This window comes from Neopelma chrysocephalum, unplaced genomic scaffold, assembly GCF_003984885.1.
Source record: "Neopelma chrysocephalum unplaced genomic scaffold, ASM398488v2 Primary Assembly neopelma1_23, whole genome shotgun sequence".
Lineage (NCBI taxonomy): Eukaryota > Metazoa > Chordata > Aves > Passeriformes > Pipridae > Neopelma > Neopelma chrysocephalum.
In genome coordinates this window covers 2,830,366-2,856,001 of record NW_020897691.1, presented here as the reverse complement: position 1 = coordinate 2,856,001, position 25,636 = coordinate 2,830,366, and the positions used below count along the sequence as shown (strand labels likewise).

Here is a 25,636-nt window from a genome sequence, read left to right as displayed (position 1 = left end):
TAGGAATTGGTTGACATTGTTTGTAAGACAAAAAATAGATATTCTGACCATATTTAATCTGATTTGCTTCGTTTCCTTTCATTGATTAAAATCTAGCCTCTCCTGTTCATTTGGTTTGGGGTATTCAGATTCACTTCCACTCTAATGCATTGCACTTCCTGACTGTGCATGGACAGTGGAGGGAATGGCTATCTTCCAGGAGAGTGTTTTATCAGAGGAGGGAGAGACCTTTGTGGTTAATAGTATGTCAGAGCTATGTTAGAAGTGCTGCGTTAGTGTGCAGCAGTGTACATGGATAGTAAATGTGTATTTTCTTCCATTCTGAAAATTAACTGGAATATAGTCTTAGCATTGTATGTTAATAATCTGAGCCTTGCTGTTGTTGTTGTGGAGTTGTTGTTGGTTTTTGCTTTTTCTTTTTCTCCTGAGAAACTGAACATCTAACATAGCCAATGTCTTCTCTGGTCTGTTGCCTCCTTTTTATAACACCTGGGAGTAAAATCCCTTGGCATTCTGGTAAAGGCTAAGATACTGAGCAAATGTGGAATATCGTGATTCAGATTCACTCTTCTGTGTTATGCAAAGGAGTCTTGAAGCCTTAGGCTTCAATGGCATATAATAAGTGAGAAAATAATAGCACATGGTTCTCCTAATTATATATATTATTATATATAATAGCACATATAATTATATTTATATAAAATATAATTATATATTTTATGTATGCATAAAAAATATAAATTTTAATTTAGTATACATAGAATATAATATTGTAAGTAATGATATATATATGATATACATATATGATTTATAATGAAATGAAATATGGTGGTGCAAGGCTTGATATGCAAGCAGGTAACCCCAGGCACCGGGTTGTGGCTAAAGTTTTAAAGAAAATTTATTTTAACAGTCAAGAATGTTGCAGTAGGTATCTGAACGATACACGTGCTTTATGGCCTGCCTGGCCCCCCAGGTGGGAGCCTCCAGGCACCTCTGTGAGAATTTTATGATTTGTAGCAAGGGAGTTCCCTCTCAGTAGACAGGTAAAGAGAACATACACAGCATCCTGCACAGGAACAAATTCCTTACTGCATTAAAGCTTTTCCCTGGCAGCAAAAGTTTCCTTGAACGAGTGATAAACTCTGTCTCCTCTCTATTTCTTCCAAAGATCTTCTGCTTATAGAGGTCAGTAGTTAATCCTTCTCCTACACTTCTGACTTCAGAAATTTACAACTTCTGCAAAGGAAAGTGTGTTGATTACATTTTAAATATTAATATTTTTGCTTCCTCTGTCAACTTTTAAAAGCATCAGTGTATTTAATGCAGCTGAAAATATAATGTGTGGGGTATATTAGGAGTTTTATTTTTCTAGCTCTCTGCATTTTTACATGAAATACAGTATTTCAAACCAATTTTATGAATTGGTTAGTTTGAAAGACTGAATAATTTGGGGAAGAAAAAGAGACCCCAGTTCTTAATTCTGCCCCTGTGTCAAGCTGCTCCTTGGTCTGAATGAGCTCAGCATCCCATCTCCCTCTGTGCCTAGAGGTGCCAATTTCTGACACAAGCCAGAAAATTTGCTTTGCTGACTCAGCTGGAGACTTATAGTAATAATCTACCCAGGAAAATGATGGATCACCCAACATGGGAAACTTTTAAGATTTAGCTGGACAATTTGCTGGGCCATCTTGTCAAGACTGTTTTTGCTGAGAAAGGTCCAACCTGGTATTTGTTGATTATTCGCGCTGTCTTGGAGAAACTGTTATCTCCACTCCAGTTTGGTTACTGGGTTTGAAAAAATCATCTTAAAATACTGTGACCATACATAGCTCTTTGGAGGTAAGTGTGAGCATCCCAAAGGCTTATCAGTACCATCCAATTACCACTGCTTCGGATCTTTGTGTCATAAATGCGTGCTTGAATTGTTCTATTTTCAACTAGGTCTCTCATATTTAAAAAAAAAAGGAAAACAAAAAAAAATTATTCAGCAATAGAAAGTATTAATAGCATTTGTCATCTCTTGCTCCAAAGGAGGCCTTTTGGCTCATGTATCTGTGCCTCCCCCATTTTTCTGTAATCTATTTTAATAATTGTTCCGTCTTTTGTTTTGTTCACAGCCTACATGCTGACGCACTACCAGTTTTGTTTCCAAAAGAGGAGTTCACAGAATTACACAGTGTCTGATCCAACTAGCCGTTCTGATGATCCTCACTGGACCATGTAGGTAAAATTCAAAAAACCCTTTACACTATATCTTTGAGAGTATTCAACATGTCGGGAAACAGCTGATTTTTGGCAACAGTGCTCACTTTGTAGAATCAGAGTCTTTTGGAATTTATAGACTATGGTATAACTTATTAAGTCCCTGCAACTTGTGATGTGTTTTATTGTCAATAGATGCTCAAAAGTAGACTGTCATATGTCACAATGTGTTTGGTTTTCTTGCTACATCTTTTTTAAGTAGTTGTGGGTGCTGGCAACACTGTGGTGCCTATCATTCCTGCAGTCATATCTGAGCTAACTTTAGTAGCAGCTGCAGCGGTGAAAATTTCAGCTTAGGCACAAATCCCAGCAGAGAAATGGATAAATTCCTAAGCAACTGTTAAAGCTTGAGTTTCTTGTTATTACAGCCACACGGGTAGCAGAATAAGAGCTAGCCAAATAAGAGCTAGCCTGAACAGGTTTACATGCATGAATCTCTATGTTTGCCTTAAGAAGAGCAGAGGAGTACCATGGTACTGGTAGTCAGAGCGATGCCTTTAGGTTATCTCTGTTGATTGTATTGAGCTTCTGCACAAACCTTCAAGTTTTCCATGAGTTTCAAACAAAATAAAAAATGTAGCCAATATTTCACCTTCAGGATTTCCCTGCAGAATAATTCAGTCTTGCTATAGAAGAGGTGGGAATCCAACAATTAAAATTCAATCTTTTGAAAAGTGTGTTTTTCCTTTTTGTTTTGATATTCTAGCTGCATTTACTTTCAACAAGTCTCCTCCCTCTGAGCTAGAAGACCTAGGCAAAGAACTAAATTGTTCTGATTAAATTGCCAGCATTCGTTATTTCTTGACTGCTTTCTCCCTTGTATGCTGTGCTGTTTTATGTCTCAATTGCAGCAGCATTTAAAATAATTTACATGAATTGGTAAGCTGCAGCATTTGTGTCTATATTACAGATGGTGTTTCTTTTACATTCCTTACACATTCAAAGTTCCGCCTTGGTTTTAATTTCTAATTTTGTGGAAATGAACTGTAAATTTGGATTTGTAACAGTAGTTTAGACGGCCTGTCTTTACACATGCATGCACACTCTTCTTACACAGAAAACAGCTCTCCTTGTATACTTGTTTTAGGGACCTTAACACTGACAGTTTATTGTGATTGTTTCTGGAGTTTCTTGAGATTTCAGTCACTCAGTTGTGTCTGGAGAAAGCTTCTAACCAAGTCATCTCAGGAAAGCATTTTAAGAGCATATACTGGCTGAATCGTATAGCTTCAATTTAAGAAGTGTCTCAGATGAATCCTGAAACAATGCTTACTTCTGTTTTTGTATCTCAAAATTATAACATGGTATATTTGCACACTGTTACTCTGTTGGCCATATTCAGTTACATTTGATTTTGCCTTTCATATTGTGTTGACCATATTCCAGCTTTAATTAGATGGTTTTTAAAGTATTTTGTGTAAGGTGAAAGGTTGTGGATTTGGGCCATTTTTTTTTCTTTAGATGGCAGCATTTCTATGAATAAAATACTAAACACACATAATTTTTCTGGTTTGGTAGTTAAAATTAAATTTAAATTGTCATAATTCATAAGTGGGTTGCTATTGGAGAAGAGATTCATATTCTCTACTGTAAGTATCCAAAATCTTTCCCAATTGTAACTGATGGGGAGGAAAGCAGTCCCAAAAGACATTTATTATGCTGGAGAGGGTATCACGTCTAAGGAGAATGCCTTAGTAGATATTAGCGGCACAACTATTCTTCTTCAGGAAATATCAGAGTACCTCAAAGGAACTGGAATTGAACTGTATTCAGTTTTAGTCTGAAAGGAAAGTAACAAAGAAAATACCTCAATTCATATAATTAACTTCTGCAAATTTTGTTACAGTCCACATCTGTCTTCCTGTATAAAAACTCATTATTTGTCACTTAGACAGTGATGTGACAGTGAGGAAACTATGAGCAAAAAATAAAGAGTTAGAGCACCAATTCATATAATCCATTTTCAGAAAAGCCATGGATTAATATCTGTTGTTTGGATTTTTTTCCTAATAATAAATTAATGTCATCAAAGCCATTCATGCAAACAAATAAAATGGTTTGCTTTAGATTTACACCACACTGTCATGCTACCTCTTAAGGGATTATAGCTATAAAGAAATAATAGAATAATTTTCTTTATTACCCACAAATGTGCAGTGCGTTAAACAGAATTTGTCGGTTCATCTGAATATGTTACATTAATTGAGAAAAACAGCATTGTCTTGCTTAGCAAAGGTACATTAGATAGACTGAGTTGTCAGAGTCTTAAAGTCTTGCCTCAAATACAAGGATAATGGTCACTATGACATACTTTTTTCATTTAATGCAAGTAATGTTTGTGCTTGAGGCCCATCTTTGCGAACGAAGATTTGGGGAAAGGTCTTTTACCTTTCCAGCCTGCGCAATGGATTTTTTAGGTGAGACACAGCCTGCGCTGAACTGAGCCCACCCTTTAATCCTAAGGTTCATCTGCCGGGGCCAAGCAAGCTTGGACAATGGCAGTGAGGTCCTCAGGACGTAGGTTTGTTTAGAGTTACCTTCTCATAGATGGATGGCCTCACAGGGCTAACGGGCTACCATCTGCCCGGGGGACTGGCTGGATTCGAACCTGGGTCGCAGAGGTGAGAGTCCTGCACGCTAACCACTAGGCCACCAGGGGTCCCCTTGTGCTTGAGTAGCTTTTAACAAAGTATAGATGTTTGCAAAGGTGATGGTACAGCTTGGCTCTGTAGTATATTCATAAGATTATTTAAAAAAAAAAAAAAAAAAAACAAGCCCAATGTGTTAGAATTAATTAATATTTGTTTCATGTAGTCATAAATTTGATTATAGATTTGGGGAAAGGTCTTTTACCTTTCCAGCCTGCGCAATGGATTTTTTTAGGTGAGACACAGCCTGCGCTGAACTGAGCCCACCCTTTAATCCTAAGGTTCATCTGCCGGGGCCAAGCAAGCTTGGACAATGGCAGTGAGGTCCTCAGGACATAGGTTTGTTTAGAGTGACCTTCTCATAGATGGATGGCCTCACAGGGCTAACGGGCTCCATCTGCCCGGGGAACTGGCTGGATTCGAACCTGGGTCGCAGAGGTGAGAGTCCTGCATGCTAACCACTAGGCCACCAGGGGTCCCCAAATTTGATTATAAATATTTTAATGGATTTAAATATCTACCTGAAACTTTCTGATATTGATAAAATCTACCAACTCCATCAGAAATTTAACTCCAGAGCATGATCTTTGTTTTATAGTTACACAGAAATATTATCCCTTGAAAACAGATTCAAGCTCTTAATCTAAAGCTAGCGAGAACTAGTATTTTAATTTATTTATCTATTTATTTATTTATAGTCTGTGGTAGTAGGTTAGAGCAGAAGAGTAGCTTTGATAAAAGAAAGAAACAATTCAAAGCACTTGTTATCTGTCTCACAGCTGTCATGAGTTCATGCTGTAAGCAGTTGCACAGTCAGCTAAATCTTACGCTGCTTACTTGCCTGGTCCCTTTGAAGTGACTTGGAGTGACGTTATTTGAGGAGAAGCATCACAGCTTAGACTATTGTGTATCTGTGGCTGGAGCGTTGAACTCATGGTTCATCCAGGAGGATTAGGTACTATTATGCTTTAAAAAGATGATTAATGGCCAAAATTCATTTTCTAGAGGCAGTTTCCTCTTCGTGTCTAGTTATTTAACCAACTCTATGCGGTAGCTATTAAAGGTGAGGAGAGCATTCCATTTATTCGTTCACAGTTGTAGCAATTTTGATTTCTTGGAGGAGAAAAGTGACACAAACTAGGCATTTGTAATTTGCATCATGAAAGAAAGTGTACTTTTTATACTAGAATTAAATTTTTAAGGATTTATTATTTAAATGAAAGATGGAAATATTTATGTATTTAAATTTGAGTATACAAAATATAATTACTCCCAGCTGAAACTTCCTCTAGGGTATAGCGTGAACAATTATTCTTTCATTATGTGCATTAAAAACTCAAGTGAAGTGATTATGGCCGAGTTCCATTCCCTCTGAAAAAACATAACTTTTATCAACAAAGATCTTTCAATAACTTCTTTTGGAGGAATGACCATTAGTTTGCAGAACAACAAATTTCTATTTCCTCTGGCATTTTAAAAAATCTTGGGTTTTCTTGTCACGCACTTCACCAGACAGATCATGTTTAACTTGTGAGGACTGACTAGTTTGCAGCTGTAGGTGGTATGTGAGATACAGACTTCAGGAAGAGCATGATTTCCATAACCACTTCAAAGGAAATACATTATAAACAAAGTACATTTCTCTGGGGGCTTGCAAAACCATTCTGTTTATAATTTAAATTACATTAAGCTAAATAAAATAGTACAACAAAACCCTCAAGAGAAAAATACTTCATTTAAGTTTGAACATTACATTACTTCCATTATTTGGAAGTATTTTACTCTCTCTGTAATAGTTTATTTTTCATTGAATATATATAATTAAAAGTATTGTCATTACAACAGCATTTCTTTCCCCTTTTGTGTTCCAAGCCCTTCTGTTCAGTAGATCACTATAGTTTTATTTGCCTGCATTCCTTCATTTCTCACGGCTTTCTTACGGGTGACTTACCCGTGCCAGACGATTACCATTGTTGTGTCATGCATGTTCAAATTTATCAAACTCATACTAGAACTGAGTCTCTCAACCAGCCTGAAGTTTTTTGGCAAAATAAAGTGGCAAAAAAGTGGAGAGAGTGAAGCTTTCTTCTGTTGGAATATTTTTTAAAGTCTGCTCATCCAAACTATGCTGCTTGCTTCTTCCAAAGTGCTTGCAGGACTAACTTGATCATAGACTTGCAACACAAGCAACAGAATCCATTAGCCTCCCTATTCTATAAAGGCAACTTGGAGGCAGAGGGGGAACCTGATAGGATATGACTATAATATGTCTTCCAGGAGAGGATGACTAAGAAAGTCTTGTAAAACCTCAGTGAACTATCTAATTGTAAGAGTGTTTTATTTCACCTTCCCATTTCACCCTGTGACAAGAGACCCTACAAGCTGAACCAAATCAGGCTATCATTCCTAGCAGCGTTGAGGGCAGCCAATCTGCAGTGCCAAGCTCCTCTAATATTGACAGCTTTGCAATATGGGTTTCTGTAGAAATAGTCTAAGCACATATAAACTTACAGAAGCTGAAACAGGTTGTATAATAAAAGCAGTCCAGTCCCCTATGCAATACTTATTCCCACTTTAGTGTCAACTTTAAACTGACCGCTAACTTCAAATTAATCTCCATTTAAGGTCTAAAGCATGCTTTTTGTTTCATATGAATGAATTTCAAGTGATTAAAAATATTTTTATGTGGAAAAATAAATCTTTGCAGCTAAATATTAACAGTATTGAAATATTAAAAAAAATCGTGCACACATTTTTCCTTAATTTATAAAATTAAAGATTTTTTTTTAAAGAGCACTTTTAAAAAGCAATAGTAATTAAATCTAATGCTGGATTGAATAAAAACTTTGATGATCTGAGAGTTTCATGTTAGGCTGAGTAATCCTTGAGGAAAAGAGGTACTACAAAATATGAAAGCTTAGACATATTTTCTATTAACTCAGAACCTAAAAGTTTTATGAAAAAGGTAAGAAGACAGTCACAAAAGTCTAAAGAAATAACTTCTACAGAATATTTTCTGAAATTTTTCATTATTGTTTAAATAAGTTTACAAATTCATAATATATCCTAAAGAAATATTTTTTTTCCTTTCTGCTTTATAAGACTTTTTTCCCTCCAGTACTATTTGTTTGTGTTTTAAAACTAGTTTTTGTTCCTATTCTAAATGGTTGGCAGGTGATTAAATAATAGAGGTAATGAACTCTGTAATGAAATACTGAATTTACTATACTGTGGCAAATAGGAATAGTCCTTAGTTTTTCTGTATTGTTTTTAACTTTCTGGTGGATGAAAAGCTGAACATAAGCCAGCAATGTGCACTTGCAGCCCAGAAGACCAATTGTATCCTGGGCTGCATCAAAAGCAGCATGGCCAGCAGGTCAAGGGAAGTGATTTTACCTCTCCACTTTTGTGAGACCCCACCTGGAGTGCTGCATCCAGCTCTGGGGACCTCAGTACAGGGAAGACACGAACCTGAAAAGAGTCAGAGAGCTGTAGCACCACTGCTATGGGGAAAGGCTGAGAGACTTGGGGTTGCTCAGCCTGAAGAAGAGAAGACTCCAGGGAGACATTGCAGCCTTTTAGCACTTAAAGGGGACCTACAAGAAAGGTGGGGACAGACTTTTTAGCAGGGCCTTGCAGTAGGACAGGGGATAATGGTTTTAAACTGAAAGAGAGTAGATTCAAACTAGATATAAGGAATAATATTTTTACAATGAAACAGTGGAACATGTTCCCTAGAGAAGAGGTGGATGCCCCATCCCTGGGACTCTGAGCAACCTGATCTTTTGAAAGATGTCCCTGCTGATTTCAGGGAATGTTGGACTAGATTATTTTGCAGCACCTCAAACTGTTCTATGATTCTGTGAAATTTATTCTAAAATAATTTTCATTAGGCAGTTAAATTACACCATGATTATTTTTTTCCCATTCTTGTCTCCTATGTCTTTCCACCAACGTTGAAGTTAATAGATAATAATGTTATGATTTTAATAAATGTATATGCATATATGGCTACATATTAAGAATAGGTCTCTGGCTAGGATGGATTGTGGTAGGCTGAATAAAAAGGTAGTTCTTCATTAAAAATCTGAAACTGTTGTTTAGTGAAAGTTCACCTTTCTGTAGGTAAATGTATGTTTGTATCTCCAATAAACTCAATATGCTGAGATGGTTCAGGTCATACTCTTAGGGCTGATTGCCTGATCATAACAAAGAAGGAAAAGTCCATGGAGAAATTCAGGTTGGTGGCAAAAACGGGAGACATGGGGTAGGAGGGTAGCAGTCCTTTCATCCCCTTCCCCAGCTCTCATTACAGATGTGTCCACCTTGCATTGCCTGCTCCTCTCCGGATCCACAGTGCATTAGGTGACAGTCAAGTTCTCCTTGTAAACCTTCATGTGCAAGGACTTAGGGAGTAACTTCTAGTCATCATCATAGTAATACAATGTTAGGATTTTGCTGAAATGTCTGTATGTTGTTGTCATAGAGGTGCATAGATAAAACTGTGAAGTAGCTGGAGTTCCTTTAATGAGAAACTACAAGGCTTTGAAACAAGACTTTGTTTGGAATTTGCAAATTTTTCCATTTGACTAGTTGTGCATTTAATCTGTCTTCATATGCACACAGCTGCCACCCGGACATGCTCTGAATGACAGTAAGGCAGTAGATTGACAAGTTTTATTCAGAATACAAGTCATAGGAGAACATAGTTCAAAGTTCACTGAATCTGTTGTTTCACTGCAATTAAAGTAAAATCAACTTTCAAATCGATAGTTAATGTATGAAGGAAAATACTTTAATTCCAGAATGTCCAGAAGTTTCATTACAAAATATTTTCAACCTTCTGTTCGTATAATAACACCTCACCTGGTCTGTTTTTCTATTTACATTGCTCTGAACAACAATCTCATCTTATATTTGCACCTTTCATATAGTCGCTCATGATGTTATAGCACCATCTTGAAATATCCCCTCAAATCATACTTTTTTTTTTTAATCATTGTTTTGAATACTGTGGTGAGCAATCAAAAATGAAAGATTACAGTATTAAAGTCAGATGTGCTTCAGGATATGTTAAGTTGCTTAAATGCTTAATAATGTAATGTAAAACATAAAACATTTATATAGATGTTAGCCTTTTTTTTTTTATCCTGTCAGTTTTCTGGGTAATGTATTGTGTCTGATGTGTTGGTGGTTGCTATCAAAATACAAATAATAGCAGATATCATATTGGAAGTATCAGTCCAGCTGCAGTTAGTAATCAATGTTGCTTTGAAGCAGAGAATGTAAGAGGAAAGGAAATTGTCCAGACAAAGAAGCTGCATTTGTACTGTTGCCCTGGGATTTTTTCAAGCTTTTTTCCATTGTAGACTTCACAAGAATAAGGGGTTATAAAACTAAACTTTATACTCCGTTCTTGGGCACAGTGCATCACTCGTGCATGAAAGCTAGAGAGGTTCACAGTCAGCTCTAGCAAGATGGTCACTGCTCATCTGCCTGGTGCTGGGGTGAATTACAAAGCTTATACTCTCATGCCGGTGCGTATCTTCTGAAAAATGCCTGAATATTTTTGGGATGCTCTTGCAGAAATGATCATGCTCTAAGGTATAGTGACTCTCAACATTAGCCACTGTATTTATCTAAATCTAGCAGTTTTTGCATATAAAAAGAAAAAAAAGAAAGATTTCTCAGTGTTCAAAATGTTTTAAAATCTCAAATTTGTTTGTGAGGTTTTGGAATAGGTGACTGACTGGAGCTCATTGTTTCAGAACAAATTAAGCAGGTGCTAACTTAGGCTTGCAGCATGCACTGATACACTAGGCATGAGAGAAGAGTTGGACTCACGTTCACTGCAACCTGTAACTACTTTGTTGGAGAGCTCGTAAAACTTACCCTAGTGATTATTAGAAAAGAAGAAATTGGTAGTGTCCTCTACAGTTTTTGTTGTAGAAAATGTTCTATCTCCTATATTAATTTCTATTAACAGGTTGACTATGTTGACAGACTGCCACTAAGGAACAGAGCTTAGGGATAATTTTGTCCTAGGTGGAAAAGAATTGACTACTGTGATTCTTCAATTTCAATATTTTTAAAAATTAATCAATTAAATGATTAATTTAATTACATAAAATAATTGTTTTTGTTGCTTTGATGATTATCTTAAAGTGAAATGAAAAGTATGGTCAACAACAGCACAGCAAATTTGCAGTGTCACACTGTGGCTGAGGAGATGCCCAAGACAAGGTATTGCAGCACTTGGGAAAGATCAATCGAGATGTTGTACAACAGAGAGCAGAGTTTTGTCTGGCAGGGTAAGAAGGACTCGGACTCAGATGCCTTCTGCTTCTATTTATAAATGGCAGTCAACCAAAGCATTTTCAAAATTTATTTCAGTTTGTCTTTTTTCTCACTTTTTAGCATTTGTCTCAGATTTTTTTCTACTGCTTTGTGACTTCTGTGGGGTCTGATGGCCGGGGTCCCAAAGCCTTGTGTGTAATCATTGACCGTTCCCTATGGAATTGCTGGGTGACAGAACTGCAGGCAAAACAGCTTTCAAGAGAGAAATTCTCAGCCTGATTTCTGATTTTCAGGTGAGCTTTAGGCACCACTCCTGTACCACTTCATCTAAAGTTATTGGAGCCCTAGTGTGACTATGCAAAGGGATTTGAACATCTGGAGGCTCAAATGGGCTGAAAAACCTGTACTGGGCTGCTCATTGTCTGGCATTTACCAGCTTGACTGACTTGTAAAACAAAACTTGTGAAGCAACTTTTTGACATAAAATTTGTCAGTGACATCTGTAATAAATGAATATAATGTCTATCTTCAAAAGTAGTGGGCCAGATCTTCAGGCTGTGTTGCTCTGAATAATTTTAAAACTGTATCTTCTTCCCTTCTGAAGCATTAGCAGACATTGAATTGCTAATAAGAACTTGGTGTACTTAATGGTCCCTGAGGAAAGAAACACCAGGTGTTTCATGTCGGTCTTTTTTTTTTTCATGTGTGGAACACCAAGCTGTAGTTTGGCTGTGTTATACTATATTGTTTTATTTCTCTCTCCATGGGAAATAAGTTGCATTGTATACCAAAGTATTCCTTAGTGCTTCCTAGGGAGAGGATATGGACTCTTAAGTTTCTGGTCTTTTGTTTGTGCAAGCCAGTGCCTCTTTGATGGACTGCATTTCTACTTTCCTGACATGAATCCATTCCTAGGATTCCTTTTCCTCTAAATAGTACCCAAGATTTTCCAATTATTATTGTACATTATCTTCATGCATCTTTCTTTTTGGGACTGTTTGGCTTATATGCCTAAAACCCAGTTAGGATTAGGAAAGGTTTAAAGTACTGGCAAATTCATCTTCTTATTACTCTGTTTATTTAACTGGGAAAAACTCAGAAACCTAAGGACTACCAACCCATAGATCCCTTTTTCTCTGTAACCAACGTGTTGGTTCTAATTGGCATTTTTTTGATTATTTGTAATTGCTGGAGAAGCCTTTGAAACTGTACCAAGTATCTACCAAAATATACAGGATTGTGTAATGCATTAGATGTCATTAAATAATTAAGTTAGATCCCTAGTGCACACATGTACAATCATTACTACTTGTAATATGTATTAACAGTTTTAGCTCTAAAAATTTAAGCTTAAGCTCTGTAGTAGGCACTGTCATTAATTTGTTCATAATTTCTCAGTACGCATAGGGATTTGTTGGAGAGAGTCAATAGTTAGTGGGGTATTTGCTGAGGTTTCTTCCTCTTTTTAAAGATAGTTTTGAATTTTATTTCAATTATTTCAGTGAGTCTGGTTAGCTTTTTGAAATTCAAAGAAATTAAAAGTGTACATCTTGAACAGGGAATAAATGCCTGTATTCTTTTGGGCCCTGATTCTGCTAATGCTGCCTGTGGAATAGAACAATGCTATAGGAGAGTGTCTGTTATATTAAAATAAAGAATCGAGGAAATAAAGCTTCAGACTTTCAAGACTAGAAGGTCTTAGCTGTCTATAAAAAGAGGAATATATTTAGAAAAATGATTTCAAGTTGCTAGGACTTATTTCTAAGGGGAAAAGAAAAGAGAAAAAAGATGTTGTATTTAACAACAGTTAGAGGAACTAGGACTTCATCTCTTAAAAGTCCTGTGGAGGACCCCTATATGCTAAGCTACGCAGAATTTAATCTACCTCCAAAAGATGAAAGGATGAGGTGAGCCAGCCGGAATTTAAGCCTCTGCTTCCAGGGAATCTGGGGGTTTTCGCCTTAGTGATTAGATCTCAAAGGTACTTTCTCTGGCTATAAATCCCTCCTAATTGATAAAAAGAATTGTATACAAACTGAGTGTATCTCCATGAGGTAGTAAGGCGCTTCCATTATTTCAGTGCAGCAACCAAGAGGATTGAAAGTCAGGTATTTGAGAAAACCATAGATTATTCTTGGTTGGTTTCTTCTTGCTCAGCCCTTTTTCATTTAGGATACTTGTTGCATAAATAAATAACACATCTTTGATTTTCCAGTTCAGTTTCTGGTATAAAGATTCCAAAATGTAGTAATTTATATTTCTTATACATCAGATGTAGAAAATTCCCTGAAGATTAGGCAAAAGGGATTCCTTTCTTTACCTATCTATTTTTGTATACATGCATTTGTTTATTTTTTACATTTACCCTCATGGCTAAAAGTTTAAAACCAATGGAATTCTGTTCTTCCACTTGTGTGAAGCTTGAATAAGCATATGGCAATGGAAATACAGAAAAGCAGGTGATTGCTCTTGATCTGCTAATTAACTCAATAGTTTAAAAAGGCTGATCTTGGTGTTCAGAATTTTAAATATAAAAGCAGTATAGGATTTTTTCCAAATGTATTAGTATCATATAGACCTATAATGAATGAAAACATCTTTTTTTCTTGAAATTTATGATTCAGCATAATAGCACATTTTCATTTTAGGAAAGTCTATACATTATCATCAAAATCTGACTTTCAACGTAGATATATCAAATGTTTTTTCATCAATTTTTTTTGTTTGTTTTAAAAATCTTATTATTTTTTTCATTCTAAAAGTATCTAAAGGAGCTTAAACTTTCAAGGAAAAGTTTTAGACTATTTTTTTAGAATACCATAATACCCAGAATACCATACTCAGTTGTAAGTGAGGATTGGGTCAGAGAGGAGAAGCACATGATTTTGAGCTTTGTGCCAGTGGGAGGGGATATGAACCCAGGATTTTTCTGCCCCATTTACAGAGAGCTGAGAAGCAGCAGCGACAGTATTGCACTGGGAAAAGCTGTGCATTATTTCATTTCTAACTTCTGTGCAGAAGTATGAAAAGCGGGGTGGTTGGGATAGTCCAGCATATCTATTTTTCATCAGAAGAAAACAAGCACAATCCATGGTTTTATATGTGCAAACACATCTCTTGAAAAAATATCTCCCTCTGCCTGACAGTGACCAAATGAGCCTATACGTTTGTCTCACAAATGTAATAAACCAAGGAAACAGAACTTTTATATGATACTATTAATCTCAGAATAGCACAGGATACTTTTATCTGTGACTTCTGATAATGATTAGATAGGAAGCATGGATAAACTGTGGGAGATTGCCAGCTCAGACAGGATCTTGCTAGGCAAGGACTTGACAGCACAGTTGTCTGAGGGCAAGCACAGCACTCTCTTATTCACAGGTATGGATGCCTGTATCTAGGTATCTGTTGCTATGCTTAGCCCTCCACAGAGGGCTATAACAAGTGGGCTGGAGTGGATATGGTCCAAGCTTCAATATGATTTTAGAGGAGGTTAACTAATTACCATAGATAATTGCAAGGAAAAAATTCTACAAATCCAACATGATGGATGCATGATCTGTTCAAAGCATGACTTAGAGCAGACTGCATTTAGAGCAAGCTGGCAGGTCGTACAAGGGATAAGGTTGCTGTAGCACAAAAATTGCACAGAAGTACAGCTGTCTAATGTCACTATGATTTCATTATTCCATTTTAATAGTTGAAAAGTGAATTTTGTGTAATGTTCTTCAAAGGCCACTAGCAAAAATCTGTAGTAACAATGCTGTGCTCAGGGTCCTTCCCTGAGCAGTCAGGATTGGTTGTTATAAATGTATGATTTTTTTTTATTAAAAAAAAAAACTATTTCCTATTACAAAGTCCGAAACAGGAAAACAGTAGCACATAACTTGAACCTCTTAGTCAGGGGTTGTTTAGAGATTTTTCTATATTTAGATCATAATACACAGTCCCGTCTAGTAAGCAATGTGGTTTCGAAACACAAATCACTTTGTGTTTTATACTGGACATATTGATTGCTTTATAGATGCTGTTCTCCATCATTTTTAATGCTGTCCTTCTCATAGCAATACTTGTATTATCTTTTGGATGTAATTTGGTTGGATATTACATATGCAAATAAACACATGCAGTATTGTGTTCCATTGCAGAAGGTGTTAGCTGAAACATTCATGCTACTAAGGAAGGATAAAAAGTGTTGAGGCAAGATTGTGCTTGTTCTTTGTTTCTGTGGGAATTCATTCCTCCTGTTCTGGCTAATTTTTAGGAAAACTTTCTCTACTTCCCATGTAATCAGTATCTCCATGGAAATTTCTGTTATGGCAAAGCAGTGAAGTTATATGTTTGTAAAAAGGCCAAGTTCCTAAAGGACAACTTGAAATATTACTCCCAGATGGATCAACCTGAACAATGCATTGTGAAAATGTAACCATGTTTAGGGACCTGCCCACTAAGCAATACTGCCATTAGCGTTTGTGACATTTTTGTTGTGCAGATGAAAATATAATGCAGTATTCTGTTCACTATTGCATGCCGTGTAACACTGAAGTCCTATTTTTGTTTTGCATGACATTTCTCCAGTAAATTGCTTTCCTTCAAAAACAAAGCTTCTGCCACCCAGTCTGTCCCCTCCTAGTCAGTACCAAGAGGGACAAGTTTGTCACAGTGGAAGTGGTGGAAGAACTTCAGGAAAATGGTGAGCAAATAGATTAACAGTCTGAGCTCATTTGCTGCTCATAAGCATGCAGGAGGAACAAGCATAGTTTAAATCCTTGATTTAAAATCAAGGAATAAATTGCTTGATTTTCACACATGAGCAGGCATCAGAAACCTTCACCCTACTCAAGATTTCTGATATGTCTAGGAAAACTCTCTGATTTACTATGTCTACATCAGGCAAAGCATCGGCAACTGGTCAAGGAAGGGGATTGTCCCACTCTTCTCTGCACTGGGGCGGCCTCACCTTGAATATTGTGTGCAGTTTTGGGCACCACAATGTAAGAAAGATATTAAGTTGTTAGAAAGTGTCCAAAGGAGGGCAACAAAGATGGTGAAGGGCCCTGAGGGGAAGCCATATGAGGAGCAGCTGAGGTCACTTGGTCTGTTCAGCTTGGGGGAGAGGAGACTGAGGGGAGACCTCATTACAGTCACAACTTCCTTGTGAGGGCAAGAAGAGGGGCAGGCTCTGATCTCTTCTCTGTGGTGACCAGTGACAGGACCTGAGGAAATGGCCTGAAGTTGTGTCAGGGGAGGTTTAGGTTGGATATTAGAAAAATCTTCTTCATGCAGAGGGTGATTGGGCACTGGAACAGGCTCCCCTGGGAAGTGGTCAAAGCACCAAGCCTGACAGAGTTCAAGAAGCTTTTGGATGATGCTCTCAGGCACATGGTGTGACTCCTGGGGATGGTCCTGTGCAGGGCTAAGAGGACTCAGTGATCCTTGTGGGTCCCTTCCAACTCAGCATATTCTGTGATTTTGTGAAATGCTGTTGGCACTCACTCACAGCCACTAGGAACCTGTCTTCCACTAGATTTTAACCTTTAATGAGGTGGTGAGGAAACATAATATTTGTAAAAACAAAGAATTAAAAAAAGGGTATCCTACATGTGTGCCAGTTCTATTTTTTGCTGTTTCTGTTGGAGCAAGGTCACCAACTTTTAAATGAGAAAAATACTAATTCTAGCTTCACAACCCATGAAAATGAAATAGTATCTAAAAAGTGCCTCCATAAAAGCATCATCAGCATGATAGTATAGTTGTAGTAACTTCTGAAGCTGCACAACATATTTATTCAGTCCACAGGCCAAAACACTTAGTCCACTAACTCTGAGAATTCAGGTAATCAAAATAAGATCCTTCCATCTTCTATGCTTTCATCTTCTATTCTTTATCACCTGTAGTTGAGGTTCTTTGAACTTACCGTAAATCAATTTTTATTCATTGCCTACTTAAAAGGTCTTCAGTTATACCTGTGCTTTTCACAGCTGCTACCAAAGAAATCTTAATATAATGTGTTTCAGAGCTAGCAGAGGCTACATACCTTCAAATGCTAGGAATCTGTTATGAAAGATATAGTATTTTTTATTATATGAATTTTATGAATTCTTAGAAAACTTCAGAGAATGTTGAGTCATATGCTACTTCATTTGCATACACTATCCTAATTCTGTTCAAGAAATGTGTTCTTAGATCTGTATAATGATTTTAGCTGCATCTCATTTTATCTTTTGAAAGAATCACTAAAATCGCCAATCTGCTTTATCCCCAGTCTAAGGTAATTTCATAGACCCTTTGTGAGGGCTTAATATGAACCTGTATCCCCTAACTGCTCTGTTTCTGTGTGAGCCATTTTCAGACTTCTCACAGACCAAAGATATTGCACATATGTAAAGTGGCAAACCCTCCTAATGTGCAAGGTTGTAAGACCAACCCCTTCAGTTTCTCCAAAAGTTTCCAGATATGGGCAAGAGATAAAGTTTTAAAACTGTACCGTTATGCCCATTTAAAGAACAACTCTTTCTGTTACACTAGAGCAAAACACTGGCTGCATTTCAAAGTTGAAAACATATTTTAGCATTTCTTAACTTTTCTATTGCTGATCCTATTTTTTTCTTTCATCATTTTAATGTAGACATGCTAAATGGATTATCATGTGCTCAAATAAAAACCTTCTCAAAGGGGATCCTGTATCTGTATACTGTGAGTAATCTTGATATCCTGCTGCAGCCTATGTTTTCAGCCTTGCTTTCCATCTTTCCTGTTCTGTCAGCCATAGAGAAATATAGTTAACACAATCATTGCTGTCTTATTCACAAGTTAGGATCCTGCTTTGTTTTTTTAAGTCTTATGCACAGTAACTGTGCCTAACTTGAATTCTCTGTGTGAGAAGGGTAAACAAAAAAGAAAAAAAAGAAGTAAAAATAATAGATGGGATTCAGAAAAATTTGGAATTTATTTTTGGTTTGGTTTTTGGTTGGTTGGTTGATGTTTTGGGGGGTTTTTTTTACATATCTGTACTATTTTAAATATTGTTTTCCTAATGTTCTAATTCATGAGTCTGTGAAGAAGTTTGCCTCTGACTCTTTTTCTGTAATATTTTTTTTCTTTTTAATACGTATGAAGCTATTTGAAAACTGTCATCAAATTCGCTTTCTATGCATGCAGAGCTATTCCAGGAAGAAGAGGACAGTTCTCTCAAGTGCATATCTCCAGTTTAAAAACTAGTTACACCAGTGTTTAGATTAGCCCCTTACACATACTTTTCTTTCCAGAATAATTTCCTGCATGACTTTGCTCTGGTTTAGATAACAGTTAAATGATGTTTGTAGACCTTCTGATCCATGACTATGAGATTTTTTTTCTGAAGTAATACATTATGCCAGGATGGAATCAAAGTAGCTGAGCCAAGGACTGATCCAAAGACAGACTGACTTTGGAGGAGTACAGAAGAAAGTGGGGAACTGTCTTGATTTCCTCCTCTGTAGCATAAGCAGATGCTGAAAGCATCTATGATCTCATATTCTCTTAAGAGCATAACCTCTTCCAGATTTTGCAGAGATTAAGAAAACTCAATCATAAATTCTAGGTTTGATACAATCTTTACTTCAGACTCCATAATCCCCAGGTAGAATTTGTTTCCTTCTCAAATGTGGTTCCTGCTATTACTGCCCATCTGGTTTTTGTCTCCTCTCTGCTTGGTCTGCATGACCAGGATTGGCTTGGGTTCTCCTTGCTGTCACTGACCTTTTGACAGAGTAAAAAATATCCAACTTCATGCCTAGTAAGCTAAAACAGCACAGCATATTTTGTGTTCCTGACAAATAGTTTTGTCATGAGGGTGGCTCTTCAGTTTCCTGTAGCAAAGTTGTATTGCTCTTGAATTATTATTAATTATTTAGGAAGAAAATGGTTATTAATTTTGTGGGGGTTATTTTTTTTCCTTAAAATCCACAATAAAATAAGTAAAAGTTAGAATAATCTATAAAATTTCATAGAAGTAAACTCTGAATTTCTGTCTGTAAAGAAGGTGGCAAAACTGATGAAAGGCTGCTGTTATAATTTTACTGCAGTTCTGACTGCCTCTGAATAATTTTTTGACAGATCTTTCATGGGTTCATGGGAGAGTAATTCTGCCACCTGCAAATACATCTTAAGAGGGACATAAACTCTTGCAGCATTGCAAGGTCTGGAAGGAGAAGAGTAAGGCACAGCATCTACTGGTAGTGCGGAACTACAAAGTACCTAAAGCCAGTTTACATTTCCAAGGGCTTCTTTGGACCAGGGGCAGCTTACTGTTGCTTTTAGCCTTGTTTCCTAGTAGAGTTCATGCAATCAATAATTCCCTGTGGTGCTCTGTATGAAGCTCCTAGTAGGAATGAAAGGTTACGCAGGACAGCAATCATGAGAGCCTTGGTGGCAGCACTGGGAGCAAGCGGCAGCCTCAGAGATGCCATCCTCTCAGTAAATAGTAACTATTACTTTTTTATGATTACAATCATCTTTGTTCCTGCATAGATAAGGAAATCCTTAGATGTCATCTTTGTTTAGAGAATAATTAGTTCCATTTTGCCAAACTTCTTGATGACACCACTGATATTTAAGGTAAGGAGAACTAGAGCATTGATAAAAAAAATTATGTAGGATCATAGAATTTTTTAAGTTGGAAAAGACCTTTAAGATCATCAAGTCCAACCAGTAACCTAATACTGCCAAGTTCACCACATTGACCACATTATAAGCCAACACGTCAACCGCAAAAGGTATTTAAAAAAAAAAATCTGCAAATTAGGATCACATAAAATGAAACTGCCATGCAACACTAGCACTTCAGAGATAATTTGTCTTATGTATATTTCATCTCAAAGATAAATTTAGGGTTTTTAATTAGTAGTTTTTCCTTCTTAGCTTTCCATTAGCAAGGTGAAAAGAACATTGTGGCGTCATGAAAAGTCCTGTGAAATGTATATTGGTCTGTTTTCAAAATAGACTGTGGAGTTTTTGTCTACCAGACTCTGATAAACTGATGACTATAGCTACAGTGTAATCACTCGAGATAATGTACCTCGTATAAACATCCCACAGCTAGTTTAGGATTGCTGGATCTGGGACAATTAGAGAGTTCAGTTCAAGTTAGCAGCCTACATCCATATCTACCAAACTTCTCAGGCAGATTGTACAGTCAGTGTTAACTGACCTTGGGCTTCAAGTCTCTATGCCTGTGTGACTGTTAAAGCTTCTATAGTTTTAGTTGAACAGGGAACATGAAATGGACCATCAACAATGGTCTTTGCATTGATTTTATGGGGCATGTGCATTCACCACCTCGCCAATGGATTTTGGGGCCAAATGGAATCAGGCAGCTGTTGTTCTGCTTGGACATTAGAATTGAAAATGATAATAAAATACTTTTGCATATCTTCCTTAATCTTGAACTTTATAGCTATGCTTAAAGGTAGATGCAAGATGAATAAACATCACTTAAGAGTCTTTAGTGTGGTAATACACTGGATTCCTTTTAATTTAAAGCAGTGTGCTCTGCAAATAATACTGGTATTGGCAACTTTGGATTTTAAATTATGCCAATTACTCTGCAGTGCCTCAATCCATGAAAATATTTGCAGGCTTCTCTTAGGCTTTCTTTGGCACTGAATAGCCAAGATCAGGGTATGTATAGCCAAACCTGATGTTTATCTTTCATGTAATACGTCTACATTCTGAGCACCACCAGAATACGTTTTTAATTAGGGTCTTCAACCTCAAACTACAAAAGGTGAACCGTGTTGTCATCTCTGTACAGAAAGCCAGTCTGAGCTGTTCCAGCAGAAATTCCGGGCTGAATAGAAGATGGCTCTTCCGGAGTTTTCAAGCTTCAGAGGCTAGACTTTTCCAGCCAATCAGCTAAGCAGCAATGACAGAAACACTGCACCCACTGACACAATTCAGAATTGTGTTGCAACAGGAAGTTGCCCTGTGATCTTATGGACTTCAAGAGACATTTATTTTCCTGCTTTTTGGTCTGTATGCACATGCTGGTTGCTTTTCCATCTGGCTGATGAGTACAGTTTGGTACCTGGTTAGTGTGCACGAGTTGCAGCCTTCCATCATCACTACCCATGCTTAGTGCCCTTTGGAAGAAGCTCTGCCTTTGTGATAAATGTAGTGCTTTACAACAGCCATATGGGCAAATTCTCTGTGAGTTCCCCTCATAATCCTATGATATGATATAAGCAAAATTTAGTGATAAAATATGCGCTGAAGGATTCAGCATAAGGTGGAATTCCTGCATGGCCTTTTCAATTTAGAAGAGCATCTATATTTGATTTATTTGGTCTTTTATGTTTATTCTTTGAGGTTTTGGGGTCCTTTTAAGCATTCTCAAAGACATTTAACTCTACATTCACATTTTTCATATGTGTCTTCTGTCTTCTGCCTCAGTTGATACAACAGCTGTTGATACCATAAATTTCTTGCTTTACAAGTTCATTTTTGGAGGAACATATTTACCCCTTTTACTCTCATTAAATGGGAATAAAACATTTGTATATTTTTTCCTGGGTGCAAATAAAGGAAAACTGGTCTCAAAAGAAAACTGATACGTAAAACAATCTTCTGTCTACTGATCTTTCCTGCTCTCCCATCTCAAATTGCAGATTAAAAATTCAATAACCCAGATGTATTTATATAACATTACAACATTTTTAAACTTAAAAAAACAAAAATTAAACCATTGTTTTGCTGAACTTTGATGAAGGATAAGTTTGGCCTAAATATTGCCTTTGTGGCAGGTGTTTTTTTTTTTTTAGTTGTTTGATTTTGTTTGTTAGGACTGATATTATATAAACACATCTAAGTTATTGCATTATTTTATTTTTAACTAGAGAGCAGCAGGAATCAGGAGGAAGCAAACAACAACTCTGGAATGAGAAATACCACTGAGAGGATTCAAGTGTCAGTAGCAGGTGTCAGCAGGGCACTGGGCATGAGCACAACGTTCAAATCATACTCCTGCAGAATTGGGCTGGTACATCATGATTTTGCTGTATCCACTCTTGTGCAAGAATCTGGCATGTTTCTGACCCTTGGATATCTTCCAGAATAATCTGCTCTGGATTAAAAAAAAAGAATATAAAAAGGAAAGTAGACTTTGCAAAACTGTGTGATGTGCCTGCAGAATTCACCATCAGAAAGTGTTTCAAGATACAAAGTAAAATTAGATTTTCCCAGATTTTGCATGTTACAGTAGGTCTTCCTTGGTTCTAATAAGAACCACTTTTTCTAACTCAGTGCAGGGATTACAATTGGTATGAGCTCTTACTATCCTTGCTTTTGTTTATGGTTATTAATTTATATTATTACCAACTCTTTTTTGAGGGGGGGACATAAAAGAAAATGCAGAGGGCAGTGAATTAATATTACAATCAACAATCAAAAATTTTCTATATTTTACATTCATTCATCTTATCTAGTGTGTCAAATTCATCTTTCCCTCTGCCTAGAAAGTTCAGGACATGATTAAGTTAGGGAATACACGCAATAAAGATACTAATCTATGGTAGATTTCTCAAGTAATGCTTACGTTTATAATGAAAGCTTATTTCACTGAAACTGAACACGTATTGCTTTATATGGACGAAGAAAAAGCCAAAACTTAACTCTTGAAATTATATATTGTCTATAATAAGAAATTTTTAAAATTCTCTAATCTTGGGATTTATGAAATTATATTTAATGTGTTCCAGATGCTACAGTTAATCTTAAAAAAATGTATAGAGAATTGAGAAAAGACAAAACTTTATTGATGTCCTTTCAATTACAGCTGAACTGATTTGGGTCCATATGTATATCTTCAGGTACATGTTTTTGAAGGTAACTTATTTATGGAGTATTTATAGTTAATTCTGTCTTTTGATCAATCACTACGGTGGAAACTATGTAATTATCAGGACCGAATAATGTCAGACCAACTGTTTTATAATCATTGAGTGGTTTTAAGGGCCATAAGAATCAAATAATGTTGCATTCTTTGTATTATTCCACCAAATGCAATATATCTAATACATGTATATAAATATATTTCCTGTCTCAAAGTTAAAATTATATGAAATAGTTACTTTTGATTTCTAATTCAGGTTCTTTTCTTAATCTTTTGACAAGACCATAAGCCTTAGACATGGCAAGACTTTCCCAGCTCTTCACTACAGAACAGATTATTGCAAAACTGCATTTTTGGGTGCTATACTTAGTTATGAGAGCTTAAACTGTAAACCTAGCATCTTCTAGAGTATATAGGAAAAGACACCTACAAAGCCATCACAATGTGTGAGAATCTCCCTAAAAGAACCACCAGGAAGTGCTGAGGAGAGAGATGGGGTCTGTAGCACACCTTTCATGCAGAATAAAAGGAAACTTCATCTTGCACTCCTGAATTTTTTTCCTATAGTCAGTCAGCAGCATTTGGCACACACTGTACTTGGAAAAGTATTTTTTCAATATAGGTTTGAAGAAAACGTTTTGCTTGAAGAGAATTCATGCTTCCTGCTCCCAGAGAGTGTCCCAGCTCTCTGGGAGTGAAGCATCATGGTTGGGCTTTCCCCAGCAGTTCTGCCACCAGGACCCTCCTTTGCCTAAAGCAACAAAGCTCAGTGCTGCCTGCAGAGCTGAGGCATCCTGGCCTTCAGAGAGCAAAGGGTCCCCTCCCTCCTGAATAACTTGAATATTTTCATGTAAATGCAAAGATCTGCAGTTTGTATCAGCTCTTGTTTATTTTGCCTCTGGTTTGGTGACCCCAGAGAAAGGTGTCAGAGAAAGCCAAAGAAAGGGCTGTGTGTAACTCCCTGTATACATGTTGGGGGGGGGGTTGGTGTTTTAGGGGGTGGTTTTGTGTGGTTTGTGAGGGAATTTGTGGGTTTGGCTTTTCAATTCCCTTTTAGGGCATCATTTTGAACTAAGTAGCACATAATCAGGCAAAGTTATTGAATTCTGTTTAGTGTCTCTATAACTCAGTGTTATGAAGAAAACCTTCAGTCAAGCATGGTTTTAATAACTGCAAACTGATGCCAAAATTAATGGGTTTAAAGGATTTTATCCTCTCAGGTCTCCAGAAGAATAATTTAAAGTTTTTATTTTTCCTTGAGCACTGTTTTTTTCTTTTTAAAAGCTTTTCATTTTCAAATATCAGTGTGTTTCCTACTTGTTTTCATACATTTGAAGGGGTTTTATCTTTTGTCAGCTCTCAGTAAAAATTAAGGTCTGTTCAAATGACCTGACTATCCCTCTGAAGTGTTATTGATAGAGGGAAGGAAGAGGAGTGGGAATGACAGCAACATAACAAATGAGAGAAGAGAGTGTCAAGGCTGACAGATGTAGACTAAAATCCCTGTGTCTAAGGCTCCACAAAAATAAGTTTGAATTCTTTCAATAAGTTATGTCTACATCTCACTTGAAACCTCAGTAAATAGGATGGAAGTTTTGTTTAGGGAATGGTCAATATTTCACTTATTTGACTTCACCCCAAAAGCTCTCTTGTTTCTGCAGACTTTTAGATCGATGATACTTTTGCCTGTCATATCCCCAGGGAGCATTGCAGAAATTAGTGGTGTCTTCCTCCACCTGCTTGTCGCAGAAGGGCTTTTGCTCACACCTGAGGGAGATTTCTTTACATGCTGGGACTGACGTTATCAGTTGTTGACACCCATGGCTTGGTTGGAAATGATCTTTTTTCTGAGCATCCTAGGTTTGCTCCCAGTTACAAGGATTTTGTTTTCACACTGTTTATGGGAGTTGCCTTCTTTTTGAGGAATAATGTGCTTCCCATGTGTCAGGTTAGATTGAGATCGCTCTGCATGTTTCACCAAAAATTGTGTTGTCTGTAGAAAATCAAAGACTCCTTCGTAATTGCCATAGATTGCTTGTGACTGTGGTGAGGGCATCTCCACCTCAGAGCTGCTCTGCCCTGGCCACTCTCCCAGAAAAAGCAGGCTTAGCAGGACTTCTGCCCTGCCCCAAGTCAGCCCTATGCTGTGGCCCCTGCTCTTCCATTGGCCCCACCATGCGTGAGACCACAGGAGGCTGTAAGGGGCCTACCAGGCTGAAAACTAATCACTTCAGGCCTGAGGAATGAGGGGCTGCAGCAACCTGTGCTTCAATTAAACTGCTCCATAATTGGGACTGCATCTGCTCTATCCCATCCTGAAAGCGCAGTCCCTCTCCTCTCCCATGTATGTGTTTCTTGAAGAACCTTCTTTATTCTTTCTGCAGGAGGAGTGAATCTGAGTATAGCTATGGCTGTGGTATTTACTCTTCCACTTTCTTGTGTTCCCTAAATTGGATTATAGAATCAGAAACTTCCTTTTCCAAGAGATTTTATCTAAATTTACATTTTTAATGTATTCTTATGTTGTGATTTCTTTAAGTGACTTCTCGTTGCTCAC

The 25,636-nt window shown here is 37.0% G+C and overlaps 1 protein-coding gene across 6 annotated transcripts in view; it reads left to right on the top strand.

Moving 5' to 3' along the window:
* The window catches only part of CHRM3 (cholinergic receptor muscarinic 3), a 275,139-nt gene that overhangs the window by 145,376 nt on the left and 104,127 nt on the right, over positions 1–25,636 (top strand). For 3 of the 6 annotated variants that reach the window (XM_027684546.1, XM_027684549.1, XM_027684555.1), the window contains one exon: positions 2,118–2,220. In XM_027684546.1, coding sequence (XP_027540347.1) covers positions 2,118–2,220 — 103 coding nt within the window. Of the gene's footprint in view, positions 1–2,117; positions 2,225–25,636 lie in introns of those variants that run through there. The other 3 variants (XM_027684585.1, XM_027684576.1, XM_027684565.1) reach the window with 2 other exon arrangements.